Source organism: Dendrobium catenatum, unplaced genomic scaffold (assembly GCF_001605985.2).
Source record: "Dendrobium catenatum unplaced genomic scaffold, ASM160598v2 fragScaff_scaffold_501, whole genome shotgun sequence".
NCBI lineage: Eukaryota > Viridiplantae > Streptophyta > Magnoliopsida > Asparagales > Orchidaceae > Dendrobium > Dendrobium catenatum.
Window position 1 is genome coordinate 1,539,697 of NW_021318963.1, and position 14,385 is coordinate 1,554,081.

The 14,385-nt window shown below is 42.4% G+C and overlaps 1 protein-coding gene across 4 annotated transcripts in view; it reads right to left on the minus strand.

Annotated features, from left to right (window-relative positions):
* The window catches only part of LOC110095308 (ABC transporter G family member 42), a 53,972-nt gene extending 43,715 nt beyond the window's left edge, over positions 1-10,257 (minus strand). For 2 of the 4 annotated variants that reach the window (XM_020820794.2, XM_028694560.1), the window contains exons 1-2: positions 9,821-10,257; positions 8,774-8,983 (exon numbers count right to left, since the gene is read on the minus strand). In XM_020820794.2, coding sequence (XP_020676453.1) covers positions 8,774-8,983; positions 9,821-10,155 — 545 coding nt within the window. In that variant the 5' untranslated portion in view covers positions 10,156-10,257. The remainder of the gene's footprint in view (positions 1-8,773; positions 8,984-9,820) is intronic. The other 2 variants (XM_028694559.1, XM_020820791.2) reach the window with 2 other exon arrangements.
* Positions 10,258-14,385: the final 4,128 nt, after the last annotated feature.

Consider the following 14,385-nt stretch of genomic DNA (forward strand, 5'->3'; position numbering starts at 1 on the left):
GGACAATCAAGTTGATGCGGACATCGATCAGAGATTCAAGCATGTGTATCGCCGGAGACAGCGCAGATCGACGGCCACGATTCAGAGTTTATATTTCTAGTTATATATGTATTTTCTTTATGCATTTTTCTTTTATTTCTTGGAGTTTCCTATTGTACCCTTAGGATGAGCTGAGTTATGATTGTAGCTCCGAGGGCAATATAGTCTTTGTATTTTCTGTTGTATTGGAGCTATATATAGGTCATTTATAGTTGTATTGAGGTTAATGAATATTTGAATGAAAATTATTTTGTTTATACTTCTTCTTCTTGCATGAGAGCTTGAGAAGGGAAAGAGCTCAAGGGGAGCAATCCGCAAGGCCCACCAGTCGTTGGAAGAGTCCGCGGCTCGTGGTTGAATCCTTCTATCTTTTCATTCGTATTTTCCTCCATCTCCTCCCCTCCACTACAAGAAATCTCTCCTCAACCCCATTGTCGCCGCCCCTTGGGAACCCGCCGCCGACCACCACCACAACCCCGGCCGGCCACCTTGCCGGCAACTTCCCCTCACCCACCCAACCCCTTCCCTACATAGTTTTCAAATTTGAAATTTGAAATTTTCAAATTTTGAATTATTTCCTTATTTGGAACTACAATTTATGAACGTTTTCATGATGGGATTCAATTTCAATTTAACTTAGATTAGAGTTATGAAACCTATTGCCACATCATCATCCTAAATTGGAATCCTTTCTCCCTTGAATTCCCCTCTCTCCCTCTATGCATGCCGCCGGCCCCCATGGAGAAATTTCCCCATTAATTGCTTGTTTAATGCCTTGACCGTTTTGAAATCATAATTTGATTTCAAAGTTTTTCCCTCCTAAATTACTTAAACTGAAATTAAATTTCAGTTTTAAGTTTTCAAACCTCTCCTCCCCTCTAAGCATGCCGCCGGCCACCTCTTGATGAGCCCCTTTAATTGCTCATTAAATCCCCCTTAATTACATTGGAAATTTGAAATTCTTTTCAAATTATTCCCTCCAAATTTACTAAAATCTGAGATTAATTTCAGATTTGAGTAAACTTCATGCCACCTCATCTAACCTAGCTTCTCTCCCTCATTTCACTGCCCCCTCTCAATGCTCTTCCCACATTTCCTTCCTTTCCTGGAAACTTCACGTGGCTGTCCAAATTTCTGGGCATAAGTTGCACGTTGTCTAGCACATCCCAGATTTTCTTCTTGCTGCCCATCACCCCAGCAAAGGGAAATCAACCATTTTTGCTGCCGTGAATCCTCCTGTTGCTGTCCAAAGCCTTCCTATGGTTTTCTGCTCAGATTTCCTAAGTTATAATGTTGCTGTCCAGAAGAATTTTGTAACCGCTTATCATAACATTTCGTTAACGGAAAATTTCTTGAATCTTAACCTACGAAAGTCTAATCTTACATTGGTAAACTTTGTGATTCTTAATGAATTTCATGTGCAATTCTTGAACGTATCACATCATATTTGGTATCAGAGCATGGCTAGCATGCTTTCCCTTTGCTAGATTGCATCCTAGGAATCCAATTTAAGTTATCATTAGAAGTTTGCATGCATATCATCATCTAGATAGCTTTAATTCCTGTTTTTCTACTGCTGCCCAGAAAAATCTGCATCATTTATTTCATCTTACACTAGGATCTTTATGTGTTTAAGTGCTGCCACCTTCAATTTGACATCCATAATAGTTTAGGCCACTTGGACATTTGCTGTCCGCTAATTTTCTGCACTTAGTATAGCCATTAGAGTGACTTCTAGGTAGTGTTAACTTGCTGTCCACTATTTCCTGCAACTGTTAAGCATCCGTTAGCGAACCTAGAGTCGTTGTTTAGGTGTTGTCTAGACCCCGGAACCTTACCAAAACACTTAGGTAACTTTCCCCTCTTCTGTGCTTGCTGCCCTAGACTTTCCAGCTGCTGTAGTTACATTTTCAGCAAGCATTTAAGTGAGATTAGCTGCTTCCCTTGACTTAGGAAGCCTTCCTAGTGATCCTTAGCACCCAACCATGGATCCCACACATATGCAAGCGACCTTAGACATGATTGTGAGCCAGTTGGGCACAATGTCACAACAAATTAGGGACACCCAAACGAGGGTAGCGGAGTTTAAACGTCATACGGGGGAAAGACTAGACAACATTGAAAGGGCAGGACACCCGGCCATCTATACCCCATCTAGACCCCAATCACCTTATGGCGAAGATGCCCGAACTGAGTACGGACCTCCTAGAGACTACTACCGACCCCATCAAGAATCGGTAGGACGTGACGCACCTTGGAGGGACAACGATACGCAACTCCTTAAGAGTATTAAGGTAGACGCCCCGACGTTTGACGGTAAGTTAGAACCCCAAGTTTTTCTTGATTGGATTAAAGGGATGGACAGTTACTTCAAATGGTATAACATTTCGGAAGAGAAGAAAGTTAGATTTGCTGAGATGAAGTTGACTGGTAGAGCCAACCAGTACTGGACGAACATAGAACACATGAGGGAGACTCGAGGAGAGTACCCTATCGCTGACTAGAGAACCATGAAACAAGAATTGAAAAGAAAATATCTCCCTCCCTCATACTACCCAAGACTACTAGATCGTTGGAATAGGTTAACTCAAGGAAGTAAGACTGTTAAGGAATACATATCAACCTTTGATGATTTCTTGATTCGCTATAACGGGGAAGAGACCACCACTCCTACACAACTCCTGTCAATGTTCAGAGCTGGATTGAGGGAAGATCTTAGAAATGAACTCTTTGCTAGAGGAGTGAATACGTATGAAGCTGCTTGTAGCCTTGTACTAGACTTGGAAGAGTCTAGGAGCCACGCCACTAGGACTCAAGACCCTAGACCCAACCCATTCAAGTCTTCTTCTAGCCAACCTTCCAACAAACCCACTGGACCCTCAGGTAGTCGGCCTTCCCCTAGCCAAGCCCAACCAAGATCGGACTATAAAGGGAAAACACCCGAACGAGAGACACCCAAAACCACTGCCGGCACTAAGTGTTTTAGATGCCATGGGTACGGACACATTGCTTCTCAGTGCTCCAGTCCTTTTAAGGACACAATAATTGAAGAAGTGACGGAGGAAGAGGATGAACCTGAAACTGACTTAGTCCACCATATGGATGACGATGAGGAATTTTTCGACGAGGAGGATACTGTTGTGGTCCACTGCCTCCAAAAGATGAACCGCTTGGATCTGCAAGTTGTTAGGTGTGCCTTTTCACAACCTAAACCTAGCGACGACTGGCGAAGGTCCTCGATCTTCTACACTTTCACTAAGATAGGAGACAAGAATTGTAAGGTCATAATTGACAGTGGAAGTTGTATTAACGCTGTGTCTTTTGTTATGATCTCGAAGCTTCAATTAAGGACCACACCACACCCGAACCCCTACAAAGTTGCATGGATCAACTCGACCACCTTGGAGGTAAAATATAGGAGTCTCGTTCCTATTGAGTTCGTTGGATATAAAGAGAAAATTTGGTGCGATGTTTTGACAATGGATGTGGGGCAAATCATACTTGGCCGCCCTTGGTTGTTCGACAACGATGTGCACATTTATGGACGATCGAACACTTGTGTGTTTGAACACGAGGGCAAGAAGATTAAACTGTTACCCACTCAACCTAAGTCTACCAAGGAAGAAGTTAAGCCCAACTCCCTGAAACCCAACACGGGCTTGAATTTATTAACTGCTAAAGACCTAGGTTTGGAACTAGAGTTGGGAGCCCCTCTTTACGCGCTAGTAGCCCGGAAAGTGAGTGTAGATCAAGACGAGCCAATCCCTGAGGAAGTAAAACCACTGTTGGAAACTTTTTCTGATGTCTTCCCTGAAGATTTGCCCAACCAATTGCCACCTCTAATGGACATTCAACATGCCAAGACCTAGTAACCGGAGCTTCTTTACCAAACCTACCACATTACCGAATGAACCCTACTGAACATGAGGAGCTCAAGAGACAAGTGGATGAGTTGTTACAACGGGGGTTCATTAAGGAGAGTCTTAGCCCGTGTGCGGTTCCTGCCCTTCTTACCCCTAAGAAGGATGGGACGTGGAGAATGTGCGTTGATAGCCGTGCTATCAACAAAATCACTGTCAAGTACCGTTTCCCTATCCCTCGGTTAGATGACATGTTGGACATGATGACCGGAGCCACGCTATTTTCTAAGATCGATCTTAAGAGTGGCTACCACCAAATTTGAATCCGCCCCGGAGACAAGTGGAAGACGGCATTTAAGACCAAAGATGGGTTATACGAGTGGACTGTAATGCCTTTTGGATTAAGCAACGCCCCAAGTACTTTCATGAGAATGATGACTCAGATCCTTAGGTCTTTCCTTGGAAAGTTTGTTGTAGTATACTTTGATGATATCTTAATCTACAGTCATTCGGTGGAACAACATTTGAATCATCTAAGACAAGTTTGTGAGATTTTGAAAAGGGAGCAGATGTATGCCAATCCTAAGAAGTGCACTTTCCTCACAAATCAAGTAACCTTCCTCGGATTTATCATATCTTCCCAAGGCATATCTGCTGACCCCAAAAAGGTGCGAGATATAAATGAGTGACCAGAACCCAAGAATATTAGAGATGTTATGAGTTTTCACAGATTTGCCACATTTTATCGGAGGTTTATTCGAAACTTTAGCCATAGTAGCGCCAATAACGGACTGCCTTAAGAAAGGAGAGTTTCTTTGGACCATAGCTGCAACTAGGGCTTTTGAGAAGATTAAGAAGCGAATGATGGAAGCCCCTGTGATGAGATTACCTGATTTTTCTAAAGTTTTTGAGGTGACTTGTGATGCGTCTAGAATTGGTATAGGTGGAGTCCTTTCTTTAGCGAGAAACTGAATGACATTAGACAACGGTACTCCACCTACGACAAGGAATTTTACGCCATCATTCAATCCCTTAGGTATTGGCGTCACTACCTTCTACCGCAAGAATTTGTCATCGTTTCGGATCATGAGGCTTTGCGGTACATTAATTCTCAAAAGAAACTCAATGCTCGGCATGGCCGTTGTGTTGAATTCCTGCAGGAGTACACGTATACCATCAGACATAAAGCAAGATCTGAAAATAAGGCTGCTGATGCCTTAAGCCGTCGGATGATGATTACTAGGAAGATGACTACTGATATAATAGGTTTTGAGCGGCTCAAGGAAGACTACCCAGACTGCCCTGATTTTAAGGAAACCTATTCTGCGCTTACCACTGGAGATGAACGGATTATAGGAGATTTTATGTTGGAGGATGGATACTTGTTTAAGTCCCAACAACTTTGTATTCCCAATACGTCACTTCGAGAATTTCTTGTTTGGGAATTACATGCTGGAGGTTTAGCAGGTCACTTTGGTCAAGCCAAGATTATTGCAGCGGTTGAAAATCATTTTTACTGGCCGAGTCTAAAGAGGGACGTTAGCAGATTAGTAAGACGATGTCACACCTGTCAATTGGCCAAACAGCGTAAGCAAAACACTGGCCTTTACACACCCCTCCCCATGCCTAACCAACCTTGGCAAGACGTTAGCATGGACTTTATCTTAGGGGTACCCAAAACCATTAGGAAGCATGACTCAATATGCATGGTTGTAGATAAATTTTCTAAGATGGCCCATTTTCTCCAGTGCTCCAAAACTTTTGATGCCTCTAGGATAACTAAGCTGTATTTTGATGAAATTGTAAGACTTCATGGCCTACCCAAGACCATTGTGTCAAACAGAGATGTGAAATTTACTAGTTACTTCTGGAAAACGTTATGGCACAAGATGGGGACCAAATTACAATTCTCCACTGCTTTTCACCCCCAAATGGATGGTCAAACCGAAGTAGTGAACATAAGTTTAGGAAACTTTTTAAGAACTTTGGTAGGAGAAAATATACGGGACTGGGACTCTAAATTACCTATAGTTGAATTTGCCTACAACAACTCTGTAAACCGATCTACGGGTTTAAGTCCAGCAGAAGTCGTATACGGTTACCTACCTAGACAGCCCATTGATTTGATTCCCATGAGTCCTAAGGTTAGAGTTTCAGAGTCTGCATCTGCATTCGCATCTCTTCTTCAAGAATTGCACAAAGAAATAAATAAAAGAATTCAACAAAGTAATACTCATTATAAGATTGATGCTGGTCGTAAGAAGAGATTTAAAGAATTTGAAGATGGAGATTTTGTTATGGTATGGATTCGTCCGGAGCGGTTCCCCCAAGGAGCCGTTAAAAAGTTACATGCTAGAAGTGCGGGCCCCTTTAAGATAATCTCGAAAGTAAACAGTAATGCTTATGTGTTAGACCTTCCTGAAGGCTTTAATATGAATCCTACGTTTAATGTTGAAGATTTAGTAGCTTTTGAGGGACCCGAGTTTAACCCTGATAATCCTCTTCATGATAAGCCTTGTGAGAACCCACCCAGTGAGATCCCCAGCCTACCTCCACTCACCAAATTGTCCCATTTACCCACTGCGGAGAAGGTCGAAGCTATACTTGACGATGAAATCATTTCCACGAAGGAAGGTGGTCGCCAAAGGTACTTGGTGCACTGGAGAGGGAAGCCGGCGACAGAGGACACGTGGATAGATCGAGAGGAGCTGCAGAGTTTGGAACCAGATCTCCTAGAGATGTACGAGAGCTCCAGAGATTTCTACTCGACTGTGTCGAGCTTTCTCCCACCTGGGGAGAATGATGCGGACATCGATCAGAGATTCAAGCATGTGTATCGCCGGAGACAGTGCAGATCGACGGCCACGATTCAGAGTTTATATTTCTAGTTATTTATGCATTTTCTTTATACATTTTTCTTTTATTTCTTGGAGTTTCCTATTGTACCCTTAGTATGAATTGAGTTATGATTGTAGCCCCGAGGGCAATATAGTCTTTGTATTTTGTGTTGTATTGGACCTATATATAGGTCATTTCTAGTTGTATTGAGGTTAATGAATATTTGAATGAAAAATATTTTGTTTCTACTTCTTCTTCTTGCATGAGAGCTTGAGAAGGGAGAGAGCTCAAGGGGAGCAATCCGCAAGGCCCACCAGTCGTTGGAAGAGTCCGCGGCTCGTGGTTGAATCCTTCTATCTTTTCGTTCGTATTTTCCTCCATCTCCTCCCCTCCACTACAAGAAATCCCTCCTCAACCCCATTGCCGCCGCCCCTTGGGAACCCACCGCCGACCACCACCACAACCCCTGCCGGCCACCTTGCCGGCAACTTCCCCTCACCCACCCAACCCCTTCCCTACACAGTTTTCAAATTTGAAATTTGAAAATTTCAAATTTTGAATTATTTCCTTATTTGGAACTCCAATTTAGGAACGTTTTCATGATGGGATTCAATTTCAATTTAATTTAGATTGGAGTTATGAAACCTATTGCCACATCATCATCCTAAATTGGAATCCTTTCTCCCTTGAATTCCCCTCTCTCTCTATGCATGCCGTCGGCCCCCATGGAGAAATTTCCCCATTAATTGCTTGTTTAATGCCTTCACCGTTTTGAAATCATAATTTGATTTCAAAGTTTTTCCCTCCTAAATTACTTAAACTGAAATTAAATTTCAGTTTTAAGTTTTCAAACCTCTCCTCCCCTCTAAGCATGCCGCCGGCCACCTCTTGATGAGCCCCTTTAATTGCTCATTAAATCTCCCTTAATTACATTGGAAATTTGAAATTCTTTTCAAATTATTCCCTCCAAATTTACTAAAATCTGAGATTAATTTCAGATTTGAGTAAACTTCATGCCACCTCATCTAACCTAGCTGCTCTCCCTCATTGCACCCGCCCCTCTCTCCCACCTTGGCCGAAATCCCTCTCTCCTTGGAGATCCCACCGGCTCCTCCCTCCTCCTCCTCCTTCTTCCAAAGCAAGGAGTCTCCATTACCTTCACTTAGTTCTCCTCTCCGTGAAGAAATCTCCACGCCAAGCATGTATGGCAGACCCGGAGTTTGAGTGGGGATTAGTGTTCAACGCCGACGGAAGCATTAATATCCTACGATCTCCGTGCTTTGACGTAGGATTTGAAGACGACGCCACAGTTGAAGAATACTTGGAGCTAGTCGTCCCGATTCTTGTGAGCATCATCGACCGACGATTTTCAAGCTACGATTAGAGTATCGACAGTCAAGCATTCACGCCATCCTTGTCACCGTCAACCTCTCCGTGGCTAAAGGCCATTGGTGTGGCCACCGTCTTCGTGGCATCGTTGAGTTTGCTAAAGGCCTTCTCCCGCTAAGCCCGACGTGAGTGTGAGTGAGCAATGTACTCGTGAACTTTCTAAACATTAGCCGTGGGATTCTATTATTTTTCCTCATTTGCTTTATTGTGTAAATTTTGAGATCCTTCATTAATTGTGTCTAAACACAAGTTGTAACCGCTTATCATAACATTTCGTTAACGGAAAATTTCTTGAATCTTAACCTACGAAAGTCTAATCTTACATTGGTAAACTTTGTGATTCTTAATGAATTTCATGTGCAATTCTTGAACGTATCACATCACAAGTCATTAAGAAGTACTTGTTTTAAATATATTGGATCTATTATTCAAAGTGGTGGTGAAATAGATAGGAAATTATTAGTAGAATTCAAGTTGGATGGTTGAAGTGGAGAATTTGACTCTCAACATGACAAAATGAAGAAACAAGACTCATATAGTCAACCCCACATAATGGGATAAAGGCTTGATGATGTTGTTATTATTTGAAATCATTTTTTTATATAATAAAATGTTAATATTCTGCAAAAACTATTAATTAAAATTACCTTGAGGGCCTTATAATCCCAGAGATATTATTGAGGATATTAAGCTTAGTCATCTGAGTTGACCTCACACCAAATAGACCAAATAGTGACTCACTTAGATTAATGGACTCGTTGAGAAGAGTTGGCAGAGCTCTGGTGCCAATGTGGCATTTGGCCCGTACTGTTATATTCTCAAATCTTACTTCAACAGTTGGAAGCTGGATTCCAACACTGAAAAAAATTCAAATTATAATTAATGATATAAAAAAATAAATTAAAATGAAAAAAAAATTGATAAAATACTAATCAGGATAAGCTTTAAAAGACTTATAAATAAATTATTTATATTGCACAAATTTCTATCTTTTATTACATCAAGAATATTGTTTATCAATAGAAGTGATTTTTTTTATAGATCTCAAGCATGCAATAGGAATGTACTGATCATTCAATTGCATAATCTCTTTTTAAATAATTGGAAAAATATTGTCTAAGAATATGTGGTCAAAGTTCTGACTAAAATAAAGTTTAATTTTTTTTAATTTAATTGATTATTCAGATATTATATGTATTTTAAAATAAATTTAATTATTTCAACATTAATTTAAAAAAAATTGTCAGAATATTTTTATAGTAAATTTACATAAAATTTTGATTTAGATGAGTATAACTCATGATTATTTAATATTGTATTATAGTGATATTAATTATGTAAAACAATATAAAGAAAATATAAAATAATAAAAATAGACTCAGCTAAAAATCCTTCAGCTCATTTAATAGAGATCGGGAAAACGATCAAATCGATAAATTGCACTGTCGAAATGAAGTTAGGAATGCTAAAAAAAGAGTTCCCAATCATCAATTCTACCACTTCTTATCATCTTTTATTTGAACTTGCTTTATAAAATATGGGGCCATAATTTATTTAAAATAATTTTTTTTTTCATACATATAAAGCAATATATAAATAAAAATAAAAAATTAAATATTTCCTATATAAATACATAAAAAATAGTATGGTTTTTATGTAAATCCACCTAATTTTAAGGGCATAGAAGGACTCACTTATCAATCCGGTGGCGCAGCTTCTTGAGAAAGGCAGCGTTGTCTTCATCAGCCGTCCTTAAAATCCGATCAATGAAAAGCCGGCGATCGGTGGGCCCCATTTTAGTGAACTCCACGTCTTCATAATTGTAAAGCGCCGGCTGTTCATCACTGGTTACGGTCCGTTGATGGTCGGAGCTTTGCAGGCTTTCGAGCGCCGACCAGAAATCCTCCGCCTCCTCGTCGGTGGCGGCGCTGTTCTTCGAAGTCCATGGATACCCCATTTGCAGCCATGGACTCGCCCTCCAGCTCATGCTCCAGCCGCTGCTCTGGCTGAACTCAGCGGTCAGATCCATCTCTTCTCTGAACTAGTCGATCCAATGCCTATAATTTTCCTTGACACTACTTTTCTTGCATTTATTCTCTATCGAGATAGAAAATAGAGTAAGGAAGTCCGTTCCATTCGAAGTATATATACATAACATGAAATAGAGGGTGCACGACCCGAACCCGACCCGGAAAAATCCGGGTTGAGGTCGACCCGATTATCAAACGGGTCGGGTTCGGGTTCGAATATCTGACATGATTTGAGTTTCGGGTCGGGTTTGGGTTGACCCGGAAACCCGGTAATGACCTGGAAATGCTTCTGCACATTTCTGCTGCCAGACGTGCCCGTCCAATCACGTCGACTCCGTATGCCGCGAAATGACCCGCGGTCCGCGTGTCCAGTCGACTCCGTCTGCCCGCGAAATGACCCACGGTCCGCGCGTCCAGTAGCGTCGACTCCCTCGAGTCGCCAGTTCGCCTCCTTCGAGGCTGTCACCGTGCTGCCGCTGCGCTGTTGTTGCCGCACCGCCGGTCCGCCGCGTTGTTGCTGCAACACCGCAGCCGCTGCTGTTGCCAGTCGTTGTCTCGCCGCCGCCGCTTCAGCCAAACACGCAAATCCGTGTCGGGTCGGGTTGACCCGAACCCAAATCGGGTCAGGTTCGGGTCCGGAAACCTGGCCCGTTTTTAGAAACGGGTCGGGTTCGGGTTGACCAGAATAGTGCCGGGTCAGTTTCGGGTCCGACCCGAACCCGACCCGTTGACCCGAATTGACACCCCTACGTATATTATGAGGGTAAAAAACAGTTTTAGGGGCTGTTTGGCAACAAGTGGGATTGGCCAATTTATAAAAAGAGCATGATTTAAATCTAAATTAATTTAAGGAACATATTGACGAATAAATTTAAAAAGAAGCAAATACGAAACTTAATTATTTAGTTTCAATAAAAACCAGAACTTTATTAACCGATTTCTAATTTACAAAAATTTGAGAAGTGATATATCATCAAAAAATTATTTTGATAGGGCACGAATCTCGAGGCAAAATCAAGTTGGAAACTTCAAAAATTAAATCTAGGATCATCTGAACTCCGTTTTCAGCAAACTTATAGTCAAACTGAGCGTCTCGGAAATATGAACCCAACGACATCAAATTCGACTCAATCCGAGCCCAAATGAGTCCAAATCAAGGACCCAAAGCGTTGTTGGAAAGTTCAAACCACGATTTGAGTTACCAAACGGTTTCCAAACATGATGTGCTTATAGTCGAATCGAGCGGCTCGACGAGACGAATCCAACTAGCCCAAGATCGCTGAATTCCGACATCATTAAGACCTTCAAATGTCTGACGAACGGTACATGATCAAGGGATTTAATATCGGCCATCCATCTGACCGCTCCCTATTTATCCATGATCTCTCACATATTTACAAATCATGTCACTCCATAATATCTATAAATAGACTCCCCATTTCTCATGAGAGGGGACCAAGCAAAAAAAAGAAAGAAGAAGAGAAGAAGAATAGAATGATAGGAGGGAAGAACTCCTCCTTAACCACCGCTGGAATTCTGCCCAACGCCCAAGTAACGTCAGAATTTTGCCGAAGCGACGCTGGAATTCCGCCCGACTTCCACAGGACGCCGTAACTCCGCCCGATCTCCAAGTGACTTTGGAGTTTTGTCCGAATATCAACTAACGCCGGAGTTCTCCCATGTCGCCGACTGACGTCGGACTTCAACCCGACGCCGGACCTCTACCCGACGCCGGACCTTAGCTTGTCACCAGATTTCTACCCGACACCGGATTTCTGCCCGTTGTTGAACTTTTGCCGAACATCTATCCGGTGCTGGATTTCTGTCCATTATTGTACTTCTACCTGACCTCATCCTTCTGACATCTGTCGTCATACTATAGTCCTTTCGACTAAGGGTGTCAATTTTTGACCCGACCCGAAACCTGACCCGAAAAAATCCGGGTTCCCGTTTATGAAACGGGTCGGGTTCGGGTTGACCCGGCAACCCGAAAATGACCTGAAATTGACCCGGAAATCCTCTGCCTGGTCTGTTGCCCGCCCTGCCCGAAGCGTCACCCCTCCCATGCGCGTCCCGAAGCGAACCGCGGGCGAAGTGGCAACCTGCGACTGGCGAACCCGTCCCGTGCACGTCCCGCAAATGGCGAACCCGAAGAGGTGAACGGCGAACCCGAAGCAAACCCTTCCCCCGCACATCCGGCGCGCGTCCCGAACGGCGAACCCGAAGCTGCGAACATGTCCCGCCCGCGTGTGTACCGACTCGTGCTGCCGCTGCTCCGCCTGTGGGCTGCGACACGTGCTGCCGCCGCCGTGTATCGCTGCTCTGCCGCTGCCGCTGCAGCTACGTCGAAAGTACGGGTCGGATCGTGTCAACCCAGCAACCCGGGCGGGTCAGTCCGGGTTGAAAAAGTCGACCTGTTTACAAAAACGGGTCGGATTCGGGTTGACCAGTTTAAAGTCGGGTCAATTCGGGTTCGACCCGAACCCGACCCGCTGACCCGAATTGACACCCCTACTTCCGACCTCCGTCGCTCATCGATTACGATCCTTCCGACTTACGTCGCCCACCGACTACAGTCCTTCCGGCCTCTGTCGCCTGCCGACTACCGTCCTTCTGACTTACGTCGCCCACCGACTACAGTCCTTACGGCCTCCGTCGTCCGCCAACTACGGTCCTTACGACTTATGTCGTCCACTGACGATCGAGCGGTCCTCCCGACCAAACAAACACATCAACAGTGACTCTTTGTATTCACATCATGTAATGTACTCTATAAGATGTACATCAAGCTAAGGCCTTCCCCCAAGGAAGTGCCTCATTTGTAATCAACTGCTATACTAGTGTATTCATTCAAACTAGGCTAAGCCCCATGGTTTTTCCCTTTTTTAAGGGGTTTTCCACGCAAAAATCTTAGTGTCTCATAAATGCTAGACCCTCTATCACGACCCGACCCGACGGGGACGGATCCCGCCCGAGCCGGATCCCGACCAGCTTAACAAACTAACCAGAATATAAAGTTTAAAAAGATTATAAACATTTTAAAACATTATAATCTAAAATATTTTTAATATAATTTTTTATAAAAAATTTTAAACGTATTAATTATATTAAAAGTTATTAAATATTAACATTTTTATCTTAAACAATTGATAACCTAAAATTAATAATTAATATAAATACAAAATTTAAAAAGTATTTTATATAAAGTAAAAAACGGTTTTACAAAATTCCAGTTTCTAGAAATCAGATTTCTATCATTTGATTTCGCTCCTTTTTAATTTTTTTAAAACATGATTTATCTACATATTTATATATTAAACATACTCCTTTTATAATTTGGCCGGTGGGATTTGAGTTTAGTAGGTTATAAATCTGAATTTAGTAAATCTAGTGTTAAATTTTGATAATTATTTTGCCAAGAAAACTGTTAAATCATGTAAAACTTAATTTAATATTTAAAATGATTAGTTTGTTAAAATTTTAAATTTAATTTATGGTACAAATTTAATTAATATTTTTGATACATCATCAAAAAAATATCTTGATATTCAAGGCAAAATCAAATTGGAAACTTCCAAAATTAAAATTCGGACCATCAGAACTCCGATTTCAGCAAACTTATAGTCAAATAAACGTCTCAGAAATACAAACCCAACGACACAAAATTCGACTCAATTCGAGCCGAAATGGGTCCAAATCAAGGAACTGAGGTGTTGTTGGAAGGCTCAAACCACAATTTGGATTACCAAACATGACATATTTATAGTCGAATCGAGCGGCTCGACGAGACGAATCCAACGAACCCAAGATCACGGAATTTCAACATTATTAAGACCTTCAAATGTTTAACGAACAGTCCACGATCAAGAGATTCAACATCAATCGTCCATCCAAACCACTCATCATTTACCCTTGATATTCCTCCTATTTACAGTCATGACATTCTAGGAAATCTATAAATAAATGCCTCATTCCTCTTGAAAAGGGGCCCCTAAGCATAAGGAAACGAGAGAGAGATCGGAGATCGCTCTTGCCTCCTTGCCTCGACCACCGCCCGGAGTTCTACCGGGCCATCACCTGACGCCTGGAGTTCCGCCGAACCACCACCTGACGCCCAGAGTTCTTCCAGACCATCACCTGACTCCCGGAGTTCTGCCGGACCACCACCTGATGCCCGGAGTTATGTCGAACCACCACCTGGCACCCGAAGTTCTACCGGACAACCACCT